Source organism: Rattus norvegicus, chromosome X (assembly GCF_021556685.1).
Source record: "Rattus norvegicus strain SHRSP/BbbUtx chromosome X, alternate assembly SHRSP_T2T, whole genome shotgun sequence".
NCBI classification, from domain to species: domain Eukaryota; kingdom Metazoa; phylum Chordata; class Mammalia; order Rodentia; family Muridae; genus Rattus; species Rattus norvegicus.
The window spans coordinates 7,558,514-7,578,175 of record NC_141554.1 but is presented as its reverse complement, the minus strand read 5'-3'; the positions used below and the strand labels follow the sequence as shown (position 1 = coordinate 7,578,175).

At 46.8% G+C, this 19,662-nt stretch overlaps 3 protein-coding genes across 12 annotated transcripts in view; 2 read left to right on the top strand and 1 right to left on the bottom strand.

Annotated features, from left to right (window-relative positions):
• The window catches only part of Araf (A-Raf proto-oncogene, serine/threonine kinase), a 74,696-nt gene extending 61,489 nt beyond the window's left edge, over nucleotides 1-13,207 (top strand). For 2 of the 6 annotated variants that reach the window (XM_087600635.1, NM_022532.2), the window contains exons 11-16: nucleotides 585-761; nucleotides 851-897; nucleotides 1,382-1,500; nucleotides 1,730-1,861; nucleotides 2,675-2,809; nucleotides 2,975-3,517. In XM_087600635.1, the coding sequence (XP_087456761.1) occupies nucleotides 585-761; nucleotides 851-897; nucleotides 1,382-1,500; nucleotides 1,730-1,861; nucleotides 2,675-2,809; nucleotides 2,975-3,109 (745 nt within the window). In that variant the 3' untranslated portion in view covers nucleotides 3,110-3,517. Of the gene's footprint in view, nucleotides 1-584; nucleotides 762-850; nucleotides 928-1,381; nucleotides 1,501-1,729; nucleotides 1,862-2,674; nucleotides 2,810-2,974; nucleotides 3,518-13,082 lie in introns of those variants that run through there. The other 4 variants (XR_015646433.1, XR_015646432.1, XM_087600637.1 and 1 more) reach the window with 4 other exon arrangements.
• The window catches only part of Syn1 (synapsin I), a 55,255-nt gene continuing 39,101 nt past the window's right edge, over nucleotides 3,509-19,662 (bottom strand). Inside the window, 8 exon segments of one of the 2 annotated variants that reach the window (NM_019133.2) lie at nucleotides 3,509-4,601; nucleotides 5,507-6,098; nucleotides 6,196-6,283; nucleotides 6,599-6,739; nucleotides 7,791-7,893; nucleotides 7,988-8,062; nucleotides 8,145-8,287; nucleotides 9,148-9,210. In NM_019133.2, coding sequence (NP_062006.1) covers nucleotides 4,466-4,601; nucleotides 5,507-6,098; nucleotides 6,196-6,283; nucleotides 6,599-6,739; nucleotides 7,791-7,893; nucleotides 7,988-8,062; nucleotides 8,145-8,287; nucleotides 9,148-9,210 — 1,341 coding nt within the window. In that variant the 3' untranslated portion in view covers nucleotides 3,509-4,465. 2 annotated transcript variants of the gene reach the window in all.
• On the top strand, nucleotides 13,306-17,930 carry Timp1 (TIMP metallopeptidase inhibitor 1). Of its 4 annotated transcripts, none has more exons than XM_087598959.1 (7): nucleotides 13,306-13,342; nucleotides 13,693-13,734; nucleotides 14,085-14,213; nucleotides 16,003-16,082; nucleotides 16,271-16,397; nucleotides 16,597-16,721; nucleotides 17,664-17,930. In XM_087598959.1, exons 3-7 carry the CDS (start codon nucleotides 14,093-14,095, stop codon nucleotides 17,862-17,864), a joined length of 654 nt encoding a protein of 217 aa, XP_087455085.1. In that variant the 5' UTR covers nucleotides 13,306-13,342; nucleotides 13,693-13,734; nucleotides 14,085-14,092; the 3' UTR covers nucleotides 17,865-17,930. The 4 variants fall into 4 exon arrangements, with proteins under 4 accessions (XP_087455085.1, XP_087455086.1, XP_087455084.1 ...); XM_087598960.1 differs by having other exon boundaries at nucleotides 14,082-14,213; XM_087598958.1 differs by lacking the exon at nucleotides 13,693-13,734.

The following is a 19,662-nucleotide window of genomic DNA, read 5'->3' as shown; positions in this document are numbered from 1 at the left end:
CTCCAAGGTTGTAACTGGTAAAGGTTTGGCCCTGGTTCCTGTGTCCAGACTCTTTACCTCTAAGTCTCTTCAAGTGATTAGTAAACTATCACACTCCCATGTCACACATGTCTCCATGGCTTGACCTTGTCTTTATCAGTATTGATGAAGAAGGTTGGCTTTGTACTTTGTCATCTGTAAAATAGCCACTGCCAAGTGTGGTGGCCCATGCCCATGATCCCAGTGCTTGGGAGGTTGGGTTAGAAGGATCACTGAGAGTTTGAGGCCTGCCCAGGCTACTTAATGAGCTCCGGGCCAGCTTGGTATACAGCATGAGACCCTGTTTCAAAAACAGAAGAAAATAATAAAATAAAATAGAATTTTGTTGAGGAAGGTCAGGACAGCCACCGCTACTCAGCTTCCAGCAGCCCATCAAGTCTCACAGATTGGGATCTGACAACATTCTGGCCCTGAGCACCCTTAAAGACAAGGTAAAATGAATGATAGGGAAGGTAGCTGACATTGTTTTTCCTGTTGCTGAGTAAACACATGACACTTGTTCTATTTCCTGACCCCTTCCTCAAACCTATCCTCCCTGCCTACAGGAAGACACGACATGTCAACATTTTGCTGTTTATGGGTTTCATGACTCGGCCAGGGTTTGCCATCATCACACAGTGGTGTGAGGGTTCCAGCCTCTACCACCACCTACATGTGGCTGACACGCGCTTTGACATGGTCCAGCTCATTGATGTGGCCCGGCAGACTGCCCAGGGCATGGAGTGAGCCTTATATCTTAGAGAGTTGGGGAGGTGGGAGGGAGAGCTGAAATAGTCTCCAGATAATTCACTACCCACTTCCATCTCCACAGCTACCTCCACGCCAAGAACATCATTCACCGAGACCTAAAGTCCAACAGTATCTACCTGTCCCTGACTGGCATTGGGGGTGGGTATTAATCACAGTGATAGTTTAAAGGGATGATTTTGGGGGGTAAGTTTGGGGAGGTGAAAAGGGAAGGGCCTGTGGTTTCTTGTCAGGTAACAGAGCTATACCTGGTGAAGGACCCTTTAAATGAAGGACCTTTGTTTAGGGGTCAGATGGTTCACATACTGTTGGGTGCCCTGGTTAGGTGAGATCTAGTAGTTCTAGATGACATTACAGGGAGCTCATGGTCAGTGTCCAAGGCATGACAGATTTAGGTGTCATCCATGGGACTTGTTGGTCTTGGGTCACAATGGAACCAAGTGGGGTCCCATCAGTTGGATAGTTAGAATGAAATGGGGGTGACTTCTGGCAAGAGACATGACCCACTAGCACAGGGGTTCTGAGAATCATCCAGTCAGGGTATGTATGAGGCATAGCTATTGGGATTCCTTGTAATGGCCCTTGACCCTGCTGGATATCTTCCTACATGAGGGGCTCACAGTCAAGATTGGTGACTTCGGCCTGGCCACAGTGAAGACACGATGGAGTGGGGCCCAGCCCTTAGAGCAGCCCTCAGGGTCTGTGCTGTGGATGGTAAGTTGGGCCAGGCTAGATGGGGACCAATGGGAGATGTGGACTTTTGGATTGGGGCATGCCAGGCAAAGTAGGGATGCCTGTGCCAGGTGGGGGTATCTGGACTGCCAACATTTCACCTCTAGTGGGTGGCACTGAGTTGTCCTCAGTGTAACTCTCAGGATCTAGTACTGTGGGCTAGTCATTTTTTGACCCTCATGGTCTCCCTGCCCTGTCTGGCCTACCGAAGGCAGCTGAGGTGATCCGAATGCAGGACCCGAACCCCTACAGCTTCCAGTCGGATGTCTATGCCTATGGTGTTGTGCTCTATGAGCTTATGACCGGCTCACTGCCCTACAGCCACATTGGCAGCCGTGACCAGGTGAGCCTCATAACTTACCTTCAGTTCCCAGGGTTTCACACTCCAGGTCCCCTCATTTGTACAGGATTTTTCTGGATGAAGAGTCCTAGAATCTGTCTTTTAATTCTGTCTTATACTAACTCCTATCCTCCTCACACATCCACAAACCCCTGTGCCAGAACCCTTAAAATCCAGATTTCTTCGACTCGCTATATTCAGGATGCCCCTAGACCCCCAAACCCTTCAGATGACCCCTGAACCCTTCAATATTTAGTGTTCTACTGTGGATGCTGAAAATATCCCACCTGTCCAACTTTGTACTTCTTAAATACCCATAGTCATCCCGAATTTGGGGTCCTAGAATTCGTAGCACTCTAGGTCTTAGATTCTCAAAATTCTCCAAATTTAAGATTTAGAACTTTCCCTGCTTTTGGATGCCAGCTCCAGATATCAAGTATTTGAGCTTTGAGTACTGCACAGTGTACATACACTTATTTATGCCCCAGACCCCTACTTCTGTTTCCCCCAATGAAATGGGAATTTCCCCCAAGAAGCAGTATTCTGCATTTCCCTGAATCAGTGTTTTCCAGGCTTATACCCTTTAATAACTCCGGACTCCTATTGTTCTGGGCCATACACACCTACAATCTTTGACACACTGAATTTAAATCCTTCTCTTTTATCAGCAGAAAAACCCACCAGGTACTTAGGAACCTAGACTCCTCCGGGCCTTAGTATTAGACACCTTTAGTCCTCAAAAATTAACTTTCCATATCTTTTAAGATTCAGAGTTCCCAGCCCAAACCCAAAATCAACCCATTCCCCTCCCCCCAGATCATCTTTATGGTGGGTCGTGGCTATCTGTCTCCGGACCTCAGCAAAATCTTCAGTAATTGCCCCAAAGCCATGAGGCGCTTGCTGACTGACTGCCTCAAGTTCCAGCGGGAGGAGCGGCCTCTATTTCCCCAGGTGGGCTGGGTAGGAGGGTTGGATGGGGAGATGTACTGTGAGACAGAGGAGGATACACAGATAGAGTCATATGTTGAATGTGAGCCATGTTGAACGCTGGGGGTTGGGGATGTTGGAGTATCTCTGGGACTCTGGACACCCCTCTTCATCTCCACCTGCTCCCAGATTCTGGCCACGATCGAGCTGCTGCAGCGGTCACTCCCCAAGATTGAGCGGAGTGCCTCCGAACCCTCCTTGCACCGTACCCAGGCTGATGAGTTGCCTGCCTGCCTTCTCAGCGCAGCCCGCCTTGTGCCTTAGACTCCACTCCCAGCCCACTAGGGAGCCATTTTCAGCTTACCATGCCAAGGCACCCCCTTCCTACCAGCCAATCATTGTTCTGTCTGTGCCCTGATACTGCCTCAGGATTCCCTATCCCACACCCTGGGAAATTTGGGGGACTCCAAAAACTGAGGTCCCCTGCTTCCTCCATAATTTGGTCTCCTCTTGGCTTTGGGGATAGTTCTAATTTGGAGAGCTGTTTTACCTCCAATGGCTGGGATTCAGTGCAAAGATTCCACTCGGAACCTCTTTATAAAGTTTTCGCCTGACATGTCTTCACTGAATTATGGGGTTCCCAGCACCCCATGCGGATTTGGGAGTTTCCCTTTGTCTCCCCCCACTATTCAAGGACTCTCCTCTTTACCAAGAAGCACAGAATTCTGCTGGGCCTTTGCTTGTTTATTTTGCTTCCCGACTCTTCTCTTGGGGTTCAGAGCCACTGAGGGGTGGGGCAAGTCCAGGCAAGGAGTGGAGGTTGGAGGAAGATGCGGACCACACAAACAGCGCCACTGTACACATTACCACAGGCAGCACGAATGAGGACCACATATGCCTAGCATGGCACAAAAGGAGGCCAAGTCAGTCACAGACACAAACATTGGCAAAGGTGGGGGAGTGGTGGGAGACCTTAGGCCTCCCTTGTGCAAAGGATTCTGAGAGGATGGGTAGAGTTTGCATATTTAAAGACAGCTGTCAGAGGCAGGAGATTGGGGAGGAGGTTTCTGGAGGAAGGAACTTAGGGGTCCTAGAAGTGGAAGGAACTTCCAGTATGTTGAATGGGGTTGAGGGAAGAGGTGAAAGGAAGTCCTTGAGGGACTGGTTGGTGGATAGTAGGTGGCATTTGAAGAGGTGGCTCTCCAGAGAGATAATCTAGGAAGAGATTTAAGGATAGGGGCTTCTTTTGGAATTTGAAACTTCTGATTAGGAGCAAGGTGTGCTGGAGAGATTCAGGACCAAGAGTAGAATAGGGTTTTCCAGGAATTCCAGAGCTCCAGGAGAGGATGTATTAGGTCAGAAACAGGTTCTGCCATTCAGGAACTTCCAGGGAGGAAATCACCCTTTAGAGATATCAGAAGTAGAGGTCTTCAGGAATTTGGAGATTCTAAAACAGATCTGGAGGTGACTGGGAACAGGATTCTAAATGGACTTGGGGATTCCCAATGTGAGAACTGGATTTAGGACCACGTTTCTCAAGGGACATCTTGAGGAATGAGAAGTGGGATGTAGAACCAGGAGAGAGGGGTTCTCAAGGGATTTGGAGATTCCAAAGGTGAGAAATGGACTCAGGACCCAGAGAGGGTTGTCTAGGGGTTTAGGGGTTCTCAGAGTAGGGTGTCAGTCGGAGAAGAGGCTGGCGAAAGACTTCCTCAGGCTGCGGATGGTCTCAGCTTTCACCTCATCCTGGCTAAGGCTGGGCCTGGGCGGGGCTGGCTCTGGAAGGTTGAAGGCATTGGTCAGAGACTGGGATTTGCTAGAGAGAGACAAGGTGGAGGCATGGGAGGAAGGGGGAAGAGGAAGGGGAGGAAGGGAGAGAAACACAATGTTACCCTAGGCCCAGCCCCAGCCCTGCCCCTCTGATCCTGAGGCTGTGCCTGTGATCTTCCCACCCCCAAGCATGGCCCTGAACCCTGATGGATTCTCAAGGGTGATGAAGCTGAGACCAGGGAGGATGTTGGGTCAGCTGAGAGGGTGAGGTATAAGATAAGTGTGGTTTAATGGGAAGATTCCTTGGCCCAATTCTAGGCCACTTTGATATGGAGGATGAAAGGGGGTTTCCAGTCCAAAGGTAAGGAGTCTTGGAGGGGCCTGGCTAGGGACAAGTCTAGTCCGAGGTAAGCCAGTTTGACGGAGAGCAGATGGGGTGGGGGACAGGGAAAACTTTTGAGCTAAGGGCTAGGGGGATAGAATGGACAAGGAGAAGCAGAAAGGGTGGTGTGAAGATCTGGGAGAATTCAAAGTGGCAGGAGGATCTGGGAATGGGCCAGATAGGAATCTAGACTAGTAGGGAAGGTTTGAGGAAAGGCTGAAGAGTGAATTTGATGGAAGGCTACAAATTGGCCTGAGGGAGTTCATGATGTCAGGGAGGAGGGTGATAATGAGAAAGCAGATGGGCAGGGAGGTACTGGAAGTGGACCAGTCAGGCTACTGGGATGGACCAAAGCTCTGGAAGCGGGATTTTCCCAGGGCCTGTAGGGGAGGAACCTGAACTGGAAGTGGGGATGCTGGGATTCTCCCCTCAACTGCTGGGATTGAGACAAAAGGGGTTTGGCCTATTCTGGCACAGTTCTCAGGCAAATGAGATCTGGTTTTCTTTGGGATTTGGGGATGCCCTACTGTGAGCAGCAAAGACCAAGGCCTCCATAGAGGTCCCCTTACTTGAGCTGGGGGTGCGGGGGTCCCCCGGCAGCAGCAATGATGGGTGGTGGCACATCCTGGCTGGGTTTCTGAGCCAGCTGTGGTTTGGTGGGACGTCCAGCAGGACCTGGGCCGCTGGGCCGGGGCTGCTGTGTGGTGGGTGGCCCAGTGCGAGGTCCGGGACCTGCCTGGCTGGCCTGACGAATGGGACCAGCAGGGCCTGGGGGTTTCTGGGGAGGGCCTTGGCGCTGCTGCCCTCCGGGTGAGGCTCCTGAGACCTTCGGTGGAGCTGGACCAGAGATAGATGCCTGACGGGTAGCCTGTGGGGGCCCTGCCTGACGCTGTGGAGATGGGGAGGCCGGCGGGCGGGCTGCTGGAGGTGCTCCGGGGCCTCCTGCCACTGGCCGTGACTGGCGGCCTTGACCCTGGGTCATTGGTGTGGCCTGAGAGGCGGACTGCTGAGGTGCTGCTGTGGGACTTGGTAGGCGCTGGGGCAGAGGGCTGCCAGCTGGGGGTCCAAGGCCAGAAAGATGTTGCTGGCCTTGTGGGGGTGGGCGCTGTTGCAGCGGGGGTCCCTGGCGCTGAGGTCCTGGGCCTGGTTGTGGAGGGCCTCCTAGGAACAGAAGAAAAGAACAGCAAGTGAGAGAGAGTGAGCAAACAGCTGAGGTTGCTTGGGATGGAAGGAACCCAGGAGGCCTGCCCTCATTTACCCTGGGGTGGGGGTCGTTGTTGAGCAGGAGGTCCTGCAGGCTGCTGGGAGGTCTGGCGGCCCAAGGGCAGGGCTCCTGGGGATGGAGTCTAGCCGAAAAGTGGAATACAAGAGATTAAAAATAGTTACCAGAGAGCGGGAGCAACAGCCAATCAAAATGACATGGATTCCCTGTGTGCTGGGTGTTGCCCTATTTGTGGCCAGTTGAGGGGATATGGGACTATGAGGCCTCTCACCCCATACTTGGTCAGGAGGTTCTTAAGGATGGCAAGGTAGCAGTGATTTATTAATGTCACGTGTGCATAAAGGTGACACTAATATTCCACTGATAGATAACACCTTGATGGCATCAGCTTGATCAAGGGTTGGCCTCCTTTCCACTGGCTCAAGACCAAGGGCCTGACCTGGCTGTGGGAACCCCTGCCAGGGGAAGCATCCCGCTGCCGAGGCAGAGCCTGAGTCATCTTGTTGACCACAAGTTCCACGATGAGCTGCTTGTCTTCATCCTGGTGATCCCCAATGAGTGGCATGGAGGAGCCCACCACCTGTGGGAGGAAAAGGGATCCAGTATTGGGGGAGGCAGAAAGTGCATGTGAGGTCACAGTGTCAACAGCACACTTTCACTTGGCAAAAGCATGGTGACTGCAAAGAAGAGAGCTTTGTCTGCTTTCTAAGGGGCACTGATTGTACACTGTAAGGAAAGCCGGCCAGTTCCAAGGCTCTGGACAGCTTTGGGAGTGGAATGTTAGATCTGGCTCTGCCATCAGGGTCCATGGGGCAAATCTGGCCTGCTCCGTGTTTTTCTAGGGCTCATGAGCTAAGAGATGTTCTATATATTTTTCTTCTTCTTTTTTTAAAAAAGGAAGCAGAACTACAACCACACAGGCAAGCCTAAAACCCACCAGTCTAGCCCTGAAATCATAGGCATGATCCTGCCTCACCCTCCCAAGTTGCTAGGATTACAGGCATATACCATAGTTTAGGCTACCCTCAAACTCTTCATCAGTCTTCCAAGGGCTGGGACTACTGTTTCTCACTGCACCCAGCCTTTGATGTCTTTCGTTGTTAGGAGATAAAAGATTTCATTTATATGTGCAAAAGATAGGAAATTTAAACTCAGTGTACTTAAAAGTTATAGACATGAACACATACAATATATCCTTATACACAGTTGCACTAATCTTCCATCTTGTTCATGGCTGTTTTATGGAACTGAATCAGAATATCAAACTGCATGACCCACAATGCATACAATATGTACTGCCAAGTCCTAGCTTTTACTGGGCACTTTGTCTTTTACAGAGTGCTTCGCTGTGGTTTCTAGGACACTTTCAAGGTTAATTAAGTGCTTTACCATTTACCAAGATAGCTCTATTCACAAAGCACTTTATATCTTAGTAAGTGTTGCCATTCACCAAGGATGTCCAAGTTTTTACCATTGCCATTTCCTTAGGATGTCCCAGCTCACATAGTACTTTACAGTTTCCACCACCCTTCCTGGAGGACTTTTGAGTCACAAAATGCTTTCCAGTTTAGTTTGTGGTTTCCATGCAGCCATTCTTCCCTCTGTACCCATCAACCCCTGGGTGTTCCCACCTCAATAATGTGATCCCTTCCGTCCTTGCCATGCAGTGCTTCCACTGCGCAGATGTCAAGTCCCCCAAAAATCTCTGAGCACGTGTCTACCCACAACTTGTACCTGCCAAGACAAGGGGCAGCACAGCTTGTCATTGCTCTGTTCAGATGATTCTACTCCACCCTTCCTCCTCCCACTCCTCAATTATGTGTCTCACCTGTCAGACATAGCAATCTGCTCAAGCATAGCAGAGCCTGTATTGGTCTTCCAGTTCCCTGACACTGATGTCCTCCTAGTGGGGAAGGGAGGAGAGAATTAGTGGGGCCTGAGATGCATGAGGTTACCCCCTTCCCCCAAGGCCTCTGTCCACTCACATGTAGGCCTTGTAGTTCTGCCCAATCTTCTGGACACGCACATCGTATTTAGCATCAATGAAGGGCTCAGCAGTGGCATATGTCTTAGTCAGTGCCACAACACTTGCAATATCCTGGAAGTCATGTTGGTTGTCTACCTTGACCTATGGGTATAGACATGGGATGAAGGCAGTAGTGAGGACTGAATATATCTGGAGGGATGTGTAGACAAATACAAAGTAGATATGCCAAGGTACCCAAACATGCATAATTATGGGTAACCTGTTTCATATATGTGCACACAAACAAAATTGCTTGTACTCAACTCTGAATATGTTAAAAACCACTTTTTTTTTTCAGTGCTGGGGACCAAACATAGTTCACATGCTATGCAAACACTCTACCACTGTGCTACATCCTCAACTCAAATTATCCACTTTAAATGGGAGTAGAATGAAAGGTGGAATTACATTTCAATAGAGCTATAAAAACCTATACATAGGGCACACATAGACACAAGAATTCAGTTGTACACATAATATACAAGCTCAGAAGCTGAGACACACTCAAACTTACAAATTACAAATTTGCTTGCTACATACACACAGACAAAATCAGCTGGATGGAAAGCATACTGGACCCCAAGCGCCTGGAACATAAAAGATGATGTGTGTTCATCATAGAGCCATGCTTAAACACATACACACGTGTGCGCATGCACACACACACACACACACACATATATATATATATACATATATACATATATATAATACAGCCATATGCTTGGTACACTAGCACAGTAACAGGACATACAAAATTGGCTGATTGCAAGGGAAATATATGGGTGGGAAAAAAAGCAGCTAAATATGAAAATACAAAATCCAATTAGATGAAGACATCCCAGAGTGCATCATCAAACAGAATTCTTGTTATGTTTGAATACACAGATGCACATCTAATTACATACAATGCCAAGGACATGCACTATACAAACATGCATGGATGTCCTGCTGGCACTTACCTTGCCCATCCCAGAGTGTGCGTGGCCCATCTTCACAACTACAGGGTATGTTGTGCTGCTGAGCTGGTAAAAATGAAGGCAGAAAAGGCATGGTCAGAGCAGTAGTGCTGACCTCTAAGAGTTGATGACCCACAGAATGTGAGCCATTTTTTTCCACAGAAAAAGGTTGGTCAAAGGCAGGCAGAACAGTCAATAGCAGCTTTGAGTCTAGAACTGAAAGCACAGCCTTGCCTGACAGTCCACTCTCTAAGCCCTAGGCCTTCCATATCTGCTTTTCCAGGCGAGGCCTTAGATGAAGATGAGAAAACTTTACAAAATAGAGAAACTTTATTTTGATAATGAATAGATTTTGGAGTTAGTGTGTGTGTGTGAAGGTGTGGTAGTTAGCATGCAGCAATGAGACCTTCAGTCACACTTTACATGGAAGCTTCATCTTTCTGTACACACACACCTTCAGAACTTCATTCAAAGCCAGAGGTGTCCACATCTATTGAGAAGTCCATATCCACCGAGAAAGGCAACCAGAAACTTAAATCACATTTAGTTCTGGGGCTTCAGAGAGATCATCTCGTGTGATCATTCTGCCAGCTCTTAGCAGAGGAGAGCAGCCTATACTCCTAAAGCAGCATGTACTCCACACTCCTAAGTGTCTTGGAGCACACACATAGGCTACCTCGACTTGCTCTCACCAATACAACAGAAGGATATATAACAGAGCCACTCATGCAGTATACACACACACACAACTCTAGAGGCACACAGTAAATGGACATATGCAGCACTCACTGGCATGCCCACAGCAAACAGAAGGATCAATACAACATACAGAATGTGAATGCATTCACATAACCAAATCTCTGTAACTCAGACCTCATCACATTTCTAGGTCCATGAAAAAAATTTCTAGACATTCAATGTATTTTTCCCATATCTGCAATACAAACACACAGAAAATCAGATACACAGATAATACTCCTGGGCATGGATTCAGGCAAGTATGTGTTAAGCAAAGATGGGTTAAGTCTTCCTGTGCCCCAGGCTAGGCAAAGGGTATGGGAACTCTAGCCCCACCATACCCCATGTGCAAATACAGAGCCCCTTGCCTCCTCCTGACAGGGGCACTGGGTTGGCAGTTCCCAACAAGCACAGGAAGCCCCGTACTCTAAGGGTGACTGATTGACCTTTAGGTCTCTCCCTCTCTCTACAATCTCCTACTTTCTCATTTCCCAAATGAGTGGTGTCGTAGGGAGGCAGAGGACTGAGTTGCATCATTTTAGTAAGAGGGATGTTTGTAAAGGTGTCATCCAGGTAGTAGGTCAAGGAAACAATGCCCATATATGTGTGTGTGTGTGTGTGTGTGTGTGTGTGTGTGTGTGTGTGTGTGTGTGTGTGTAGGGAGAAACTTCCACTCAGGCATCTACTTATCACACAGAGAAGCTTGAGACAGGCATAGTTACACTTACAACAACCTTCCACTTTCAGAAGCAGCATACTCAGGCACACACCTGGCTTTCAGGAAGGAACATGGAGCACACCAAGGGACATATGCCACCCCCAGAAGCACAGATACACTACACACAGCTGTGCATACACAAGAATACAAGAATACCTTTTCCTATCTGCTGAGCTTTGTGGATCCTTTTCACAAACCTGCTTTGCTTCCTCTGTTCATGAACTTGAACACTGTGGGTGCATGTAAGTGTGTGCCTGTCACATGTGCATAAAGGTAGTTACATGGGATTTCTTGGGGAGCTGTAGCCTACTATCTTGGCCTTTCTTCTTCCTAAGGCCATACAAAATCCCAGGTAGTTACTGTCTTTCTGGGTCTCAGTTTCCTGATCTGTACAAAGGGAATAATTAAGATCAAACATGTAATACTCTGTGGATATCATCAGGTATTTGCACATGACAGCAGATCACTCTGGGAAACTTACACCTATCCAGTTTGGTAGATAGTCACAGGCCCAACACTCCTCTGTGATGTTCACCCCACTCCATTTCAAACCTGTATAGTAATCTGAATCCTCAATATAAACAGTTGGCAAAACTGTGCTGACTCAGGTTTCATAGTTACAGAGCTGTCGTCATAAGCAGAGTCATAGAAGAGGCGAGGCAGGACTTTCCCTGTCCTTACGTCTCCTCATTCCCGCCGCTTATTTACTCAGCCCCCTGTCTCATCCACATTCTCACTCCTCACTTTCACAATCAGATGGTTGAAAATTTTGGTTTCCTTCCCTTTCTCCTTTTCTTTGTACCTTCTCCCACCACTACAGTAATTTCTTCACTATCCTTCCTGGACAGGCCATTTGACTCCTTTCTGTCTCTGTTTACTCACTAAATAGTGAAAGTATGAATCATACCTCACGGATACATTGGGAAGAATAAGTCAATTACTTCAGAGAAAAGAAAATCTTAGTATACACATATAGTAAACCTGAATCTTCAAAGTATTGGTTACTATTATTGTTGTTATTAACACCTCTTCATTAAGTAACATTAAGGAACAAGGAGGACAATAGCAAACAAACAAACAAACAAAATTCCTGGGCTGGCAATTTGGCCCAGCAGATAAAGGTGCTTGCTGCCACCATGCCTGGTGGCATGGTAAGTTTGAGCCTCAGAACCCATAGGGAAGGAGGACTGTCCCCTGAAAGTTGTCCTCTAAACAATACAGGCATGCCATGGCATAAGTACAGGTACACACACACACACACACACACACACACACACACACACACAATGTAAAATACAAACCCTTTAAAAGAGTGTATTGTACACAGTGAATACTCTGTTGAGTGCTGGCAGGAGGTTTTTGTGTCCTGTGGTTATTGGACTAAGCTACCTAAGTTAATAAAATGTAATTAGCTAAAGTAAATTGTACATAAAGACCTTGGCAATGATATACAGTAAGTACTCAATAAGTAGCTGTGATCATCACTACCACATTCTCTCTGTCTCTGTCTCTCTCTGTCACAGGTTCTTCCTATGTATCTCTGGCTGTCCTGGAACTCACTGTATAGACTAGATACCCTCTAATTTTCTGGATCAGCTTGCCCCCTGGGATTAAAACCATTGTCATTACTATTGGTCTGTCCTCCCTATCTTAATTGAGGGTGGTAATCAGCCCATAGAATCCTTCTACAGGACCCCAGGGAATATTCCTGCATCATCAGAAAGCTGGTGGGCAGCAGTTGCCTCATTCCCACTCCCACCAGGGGTGTGGACTGGTTGGTGGGGGAAGGGGAAGACTGGATGGAGTAGGGATGGTGGTTTTTCTACTGACTCACTAGCTTTTACCATCATTCACCCCCTCCCTCCCCCCATCCCCTTGCAACGCTCACCACACCATTCCCTGCTTGTCAAAGATTGTACCCTGCTTGAGTTAGTATTCCAGGTCAGGAAGCCTAGGTTTAAATCTTTATTGTCCTGTGACCCTAACAAAGTTCTTCACTTCAGCTATTTGCCTGTTTGGTCTTGTTTCTGTTTAAGACCTTAAGGGTCTCTTGTAGCCAAGGATATCTTCAAACATCTTCACTGGTATGTGCAGCCACTGCAAAGTTTGGGGAAGAGGTCACTACCTGGGCTCTGTCTGTATGCAGCCTCAGTTCCCTCCCAGTTCTGCCACACTCAACTGCCATCCTGGATAAGTCATAGACACTCTCAGTGTTATCAATTTCCCCACTATGTATTTGTGCCCCTTCTCCCATGTCATGTCCCTCAACTGTTTTTCTAGTTTGTCTCTCCTCTGCCACCCCTCACCAGAATTTCAGATCCACAGGAAAGGCCTTCTTGTGAGATTGTTACATAGTAGATGAAAGGCGTGGGAAAGAAATTATTGGCTTCAGCCATAGGAAGTTTGGGGAATGTGGGAAACCGGAGAGGCACAAGGCTTCAGGGGCTTAAGCGGTCTTTATTCTTCCCTTCTTCCCTTCAAGGCCGCCAGGAAGGAATGTGCATGACGGAGCTGGGGGAAGGGGGCGCAGTGGGCTGGCTGGCAGAAGAGGGAGTACTTTGGGCTCAGCCTGGGGCCCGCCCCTAGGCTTTGACTTCAGCAGTGGGTGGATGAGTAATGCGTCCAGGAAGCCTGGAGGCAGTGATTTCCGCGCCAACCCCACCCCTCGCATGGACATTTATTCTCCACCGCCAGTCCCTGCCGCCATCACTGCTGATCCGGACTCCTAGAGACACGCTAGAGGTAAGTGGGAGCCGGGTGTCCTGGCAGAACTGGGGTTTGCTTGGAGCCTGTGTTGGTGCGGCCACGAGGCCCATCCAGTCCCTTGCCAGACTAACCATTCAACTTGGCTTGCAGGTATCAGGATCTCTAGTTAGCCAAGGGGGAATATAAAGGGAGAGCGTCCTGAATGATTGTCCCCAGCGGGACTCTCCAGACTCTTTCATGCTCTTAGCATTCATCTCAAAGTGCCCCAAACCCACAAGCCTTTAATGCCTTTAAAACTTCCTAACTTGCTAATTCCCCCAAATTTCTTCATTGTCCCTCAATCTTTACGGCTCCTGTAACACCCCTGTTCTCTTTGCCATGTCTAGCTCCTGGAACTTCAAAAATTCCTCTGCCTTCAAATTCCTGAGGTATTCCTATTACTGTAAACCTCCAAATTCCCCAAGACCCTTAACCCCCCATTTTCCCCAGCTCCCTAAAACCACAAACCTATTCTAAATCCCCCAATATCTCTGAACTTCCCAGCCCATTATATTTTAATAGCCCTAACTCCCCATTATACTTCTCCAGTTTCCCAAACTCCAAATTCATCACTACACAAATGTCAGATTTCCCCAATTCTGTTAAATTCTCAAAGTTCTCAGCTCCCTTATTCACCAACTGTGTTCTCTAACCTAAAGAGTTCCTGAGTCTCCCTAGAGCCAACGGCCATGTAAGCCATTGGTTTGGGAACCTACTAACACCTAGTCTTTACCAGCAGATACCACGATGGCGCCCTTTGCATCTCTGGCCTCTGGCATCCTCTTGTTGCTATCATTGATAGCTTCCAGTAAAGCCTGTAGCTGTGCCCCAACCCACCCACAGACAGCTTTCTGCAACTCGGACCTGGGTGAGTCTGTCCCTCTTTCTGTCTGTCTTAGTCTAGTAGGGATCATTACAGTAGTTGTCCCTAGGACAGTTCTACTTACCCTTCCGTACATCTGCTTTTGCCACACTGACATCCTTGGGCTTAAGCCCACCTTTGTGCTGGCTGCTCCCAGTACCATGTACATGCTTTTCTGTAGTTATCCACATGCATGGCTTTCTCAAAAGTCACCTTACTGAGGTGCCTGCCAACTTTCTTTAATTTTAATACCAGCCACATAGTACTTCTGATCCCTTGTTAGGACACAGAAAGGCAGACTTCATTTAGAACTATGATAATCAGAATTTACAGAGAGAGAGAGAGAGAAAGAGAGAGATTGATTTTAGATAGATATTGATATTGGGCTTAACTTTCAACATTGCATAGGCAAATGGAACTCTATGGCCAAAGAACAATTTAATGTTGATGAATGGGAAATCACTGAAAAGAAATATCAAAGGTGGGCTGGAGAGATGGCTCAGTGGTTCAGAGCACCAACTACTCTTCCAGAGGTCCTGAGTTCAAATCCTACCAACCATCTATAATGGGATCTGATGCCCTCTTCTGGTATGTCTGAAGACAGCACAGTGTACTCATATACATAAAATAAATCTTAAACAAAAAGAAATATCAAAGGCAAGAGGATTCAGGCTAAGTCCATTAAAAAGATTTATTTTATTTATGTGTATGTTTGTGTGTGTTCCATGTGTGGTGTATGGGTGCCTGTGGAGTTCCCAAGGCATCAGATCTCTTGGAGCTGGAGTTATGGATGGTTGTTAGCTACCCTATGTAGATTCTAGGAACCAAACTTGGGAACTCAAAGAGCAGCAAGTACTCTTAACCATTAAGCCATCTCTATAGACTTTAAGCTCACTCTGTTTTTGAGACTAGGTCTCACTATATAACTCAGGCTGGTCTTGAAGCCCTGATTCTTCTCACTCAGCCTTCCAAGTGCTGAGATTGTTAGGTCTGTGCCACCACACCTAGTTTAGGACTCTTGAGGAAAACTTGTCTGGTGGTCCCATCACATACTGTGGAGAATAAGATGAGGGTTGGTGTTTTCACTAAGCTAATTTAAGGTACTTCCCTACAACTGTATTTGAAAGAGAAACTTCACTAATGAGCTTGGAAGAAGGTTAATGAGCCTGAATAAATTGTGGTCAAGCAAAGAATATCTGTCAACTTCCTCTCTAATTTCCCAACACACTTAATAGCTTCTAACAATCCACATACCTTTTTTCCCTCCTCCATACTGGGGATTGAACCTAGGACCTAGGCAAACACCGCACAATTGAGCTACAAACCCAACCCTTTTCTTGTGAATTTTTATTTTTAAACAAGTTCTCGCTAAATTGTCTAGACTGGTCTTGAACTCATACTAAAGCGATCCTCCATCAAGCTCTGACAGAACTGGGGTTACAGGCCTGTGCCACCATTTCTGGCTACATAATGTTAGTCTGTTTCCTCCTGACTTGAATGTGAGCTTCATAAGGAAATAGATTCCTGTGTTTGGGTCATTGTCCTTTCCCTAAGACCCTGAACAGTGGTTGGCATACATCAGGCACTCCAAAACATTTGTTGAGTAAGCCAACAAATGGATATATGAAAAGGGCTTAAAACAGTGCTTAAAAGAATAGACAATATTTAGATGAATCAACTGATGTGGAAGCCATCAAGTGTGCTGTCTATTTGAACTATGTTGTATATGTTTTGCTGCTATGGGTTCATGCTGCCTGCCCATTTGAATCCTTATTTTCCCCTTCTTTTCCTCTAGTTATAAGGGCTAAATTCATGGGTTCCCCAGAAATCATCGAGACCACCTTATACCAGCGTTATGAGATCAAGATGACTAAGGTATTTCTACTCCCTCCCCTCATAGCAGTTACCTAACCTCTTCCTCCCACTCAAAATAGAAGCAACTAGCCTTTCGTTGGTGTGGATGTTTTCTGTAAACTTGTGTTTAGACATATTGCCATCAGGAAAGAGAGTGGAGTGGGAGGATTATGTCAGTAAATGATACAGTTTTTGTCACTCATGGGCAGATGCTCAAAGGATTCGACGCTGTGGGAAATGCCACAGGTTTCCGGTTCGCCTACACCCCAGCCATGGAGAGCCTCTGTGGATATGTCCACAAGTCCCAGAACCGCAGCGAGGAGTTTCTCATCGCGGGTGAGGCTCCGCCCCTTCGCCTTGGGCCACATTCCTTCATCCTTAGATGTTTTCTGGCAACTGGGAGGAGCTAGGCTCTAATGAGAAAGGGCCTGGTTGAAATGGGAGTGGGAGGGTCTGTAACTTAATGCTAATTAGGTGACCACTCTGATACCACCCAGCCAATCAAAAGCCTGTTGGTTTCTTGCCTCTCTTACAGGCCGTTTAAGGAACGGAAATTTGCACATCACTGCCTGCAGCTTCCTGGTTCCCTGGCATAATCTGAGCCCTGCTCAGCAAAAGGCCTTCGTAAAGACCTATAGTGCTGGCTGTGGGGTGTGCACAGTAAGTGCCTGGATCCAGTTTTCCTCCTGGAGATAAGTCTTGGAATGGTTTCTTTTTCCCTCTGACTATTATATGCCATTGAAGCTGCTTCCCAAACCCACTCACTATCTTTGATTTCTCTTGCCATTGTTCCAGCCTGGGACTGCTCTTTTGGAAATTCTGGTTGTTCTGTTATCTTGGGACTGCCTGTTCCCTGAACCTTCACTGTCTAACTTTCCTTTGTGACTATTCCGGGACACCACTGTCTGTTTCTGACCTCCCTAGATTGGATTTTGCTTCCCAGGCATAATCTGCAAAGATTCAAAGTACTATTCTCCAAATCCACCTGGACATGTCAGCCATCTGACTGTTTCAAAACTGTTCCCTGGTGGCACCAAATATCCTCTGACTAACTCCCCACACCCCTCATTGTCTGAGAGCTCTGTTGCCTTTTCTTTTTTTTCTTTTTTAAAATATTATTCATTTAATGTCTATGAGTCCATTGTAGCTGTCTTCTGATGCTTGAAATAGGGCATCAGATCCCATTCCAGATGGTTGTGAGCCACCATGTGGTTCCTGGGAATTGAACTCAGGACCTATTGAAGAGCACAGTCACAGCTCTTAACCACTGAGCCATCTCTCCAGCACCCTGCTGCCTTTTCTTATGCTTGCTCTCCCTGCATGCCAACTGTTCCCATACTATTACTTCTCTGCCCTGTGGGACAGTTCCTCAGGAGGTCTGCCTGAGTGACTTCAAGTGACAGTTCCATAACTACCATTGCAGAACATTGGCTTTCTGTTCCCCACATGGGAGAACATCTTGGGTCTAAGCACAAGTGGGGCAACATCAACCCTTCCCAGCAGCTCCCTGTTGCCAGAGAGAGTGTGTGAAAGACTCTATGCAGGGAAGAGAACAAAGGGAAAGAGAAGTCCTCAGAGATGGGCCTTTCTCCTCTCTTGTAGGTGTTTCCCTGTTCAGCCATCCCTTGCAAACTGGAGAGTGACAGTCATTGCTTGTGGACAGATCAGATCCTCATGGGCTCTGAGAAGGGCTACCAGAGCGATCACTTTGCCTGCCTGCCACGGAATCCAGATTTGTGCACCTGGCAATACCTTGGGGTCTCGATGACCCGAAGCCTTCCCCTGGCAAAAGCTGAAGCCTGAACACTGTTTACCTTTCCTCCATCTTTCTTTCTCTTAAATGGTGAAATAAAGAACTATCACACAGCAGCAGTGTTTCTGTATAATGTCTGGGAACAAACTCAAGATACTGATAACCTGCTCGGAGCTTCCAGGGACCAATGAAGGAGGAAAAGATACTAAATGTTCAGTTTGGAGGCTAGAAATGTAGCTTAGTGGTAGAGCACAAGCCTAGCATGTAGAAAACCCTAGGTTCAATCTCTAGTGAAAAAAAATGGGGGAAGGGAGGCCAGACTAGTCTACAGAGTGAGTTTGTGAAGTTCAGGACAGCCAGGACTACACAGAGAACCCCTGTCTTGAAGAACAAAGTAACAAAAAAAGGTGTTGAGTTTTTATGCTTTATAAAAATTTTAATATATTGGTGAATCTCAACATTGGCATTAGCACTGAGAACCTGCAAAATCACCACTAAAATTTATTGAATATTTCCTCTACTCAAAACTTAGAGACATCTTAGTATAGTAATTTTTTGTTTCCTTTTATCTCTATGTGCTGGTATGTATCAGAAAAGACTTATAAATGCCGTGACACGCAAATGATAGATTTGGATGTTTGACCTCAGCTTTATGTTATTTGACACGGAGTCTCATTGTTCACTACACACACCAGGCTAGCTGTCCTAGTATGCTTTCTCCAACCCCCCTCAGTTTACATTACAGATGCAAGCAAGCTACCACTGCCCAGCTTTATGTGGATTTAGTACCAGTTCATCATACTTGCATGACAAGTGCTTTGCCCACTAAGACATCTCCCCAGTTTCATTTTGCCACCCACCCATTTTAAGGCAGGCTGGCCTCAAACTCACTGCAATCCTCCTGCCCCAGTTTCTTCATTCTTGGGATTATAATAGGTATGTTCCACCAGACCATGCCTCCTATAGAAATTTCTAATTCCTACTTGTCCAAGCAAGTAATAAATTACCCCACAGCTGAAAATTCTCCTATTCACAGATATTATCCATTGACAAATTTGCTGAAAAAAAAAATACCCTCATATTAATTGGTGTCTTTCCTTACCGCAAGGGTTATCCTGGTAGTTTAGTGAAGATGCTCCATCCAAGCCTTTGTACTTCCTAAACCTGACTTAAGTGGAAGAAAGGGGACCTAGAGATGTCACCTAGCCAGGGACTCTGGAAAATGGGATACAGCTGACCTTATATACAGAAGTACACTGGAGCAAAGGAGTGATGCTGAAAACCCTCTAGCTTTGATCCTCTTGTTCCTTTCATTCTGACCAACTCTGCAGGGAACACTCACTGTACACAGATATGGGATTAGGGCTTAATGTATTTACTTTCTATTTTTCCTTTGTGGTACTAGGGATTGAACCTAGGCTTTATATATGCCAGGCAAGCAGAAAGCCCTGTAATATTAGGCTATATACTCTAGGCCCATGCACAGTTTAAAATTAGGACCATGCAGGTCTCAAAATGTGACCCTCAAATTTCTTGATCATCTTTCTCTGTAAAATTTGAATGGAAAACCTGACAAACATCGCTCTACGATTTCCAGCTCCTACAGATGGGGTTCAGGTCTGTCCAACCTCTTCCAGCCCCAGGGTCCTGACCCATACTACAAAGATTCTGATCTGGGAACCAGAGTTTCATATTGAGGCACTCAAGAGAGAATACTGAAGTACTGTGTTGACACACAGGAATTAGGGTGGAAAATACTAGAGGAGCATATTCAATGTTCTTCTCTGGCCTCCATGTGCACCCTCTAAAGTGTTCATATGTCATACACACAAACACACTTGAATACAT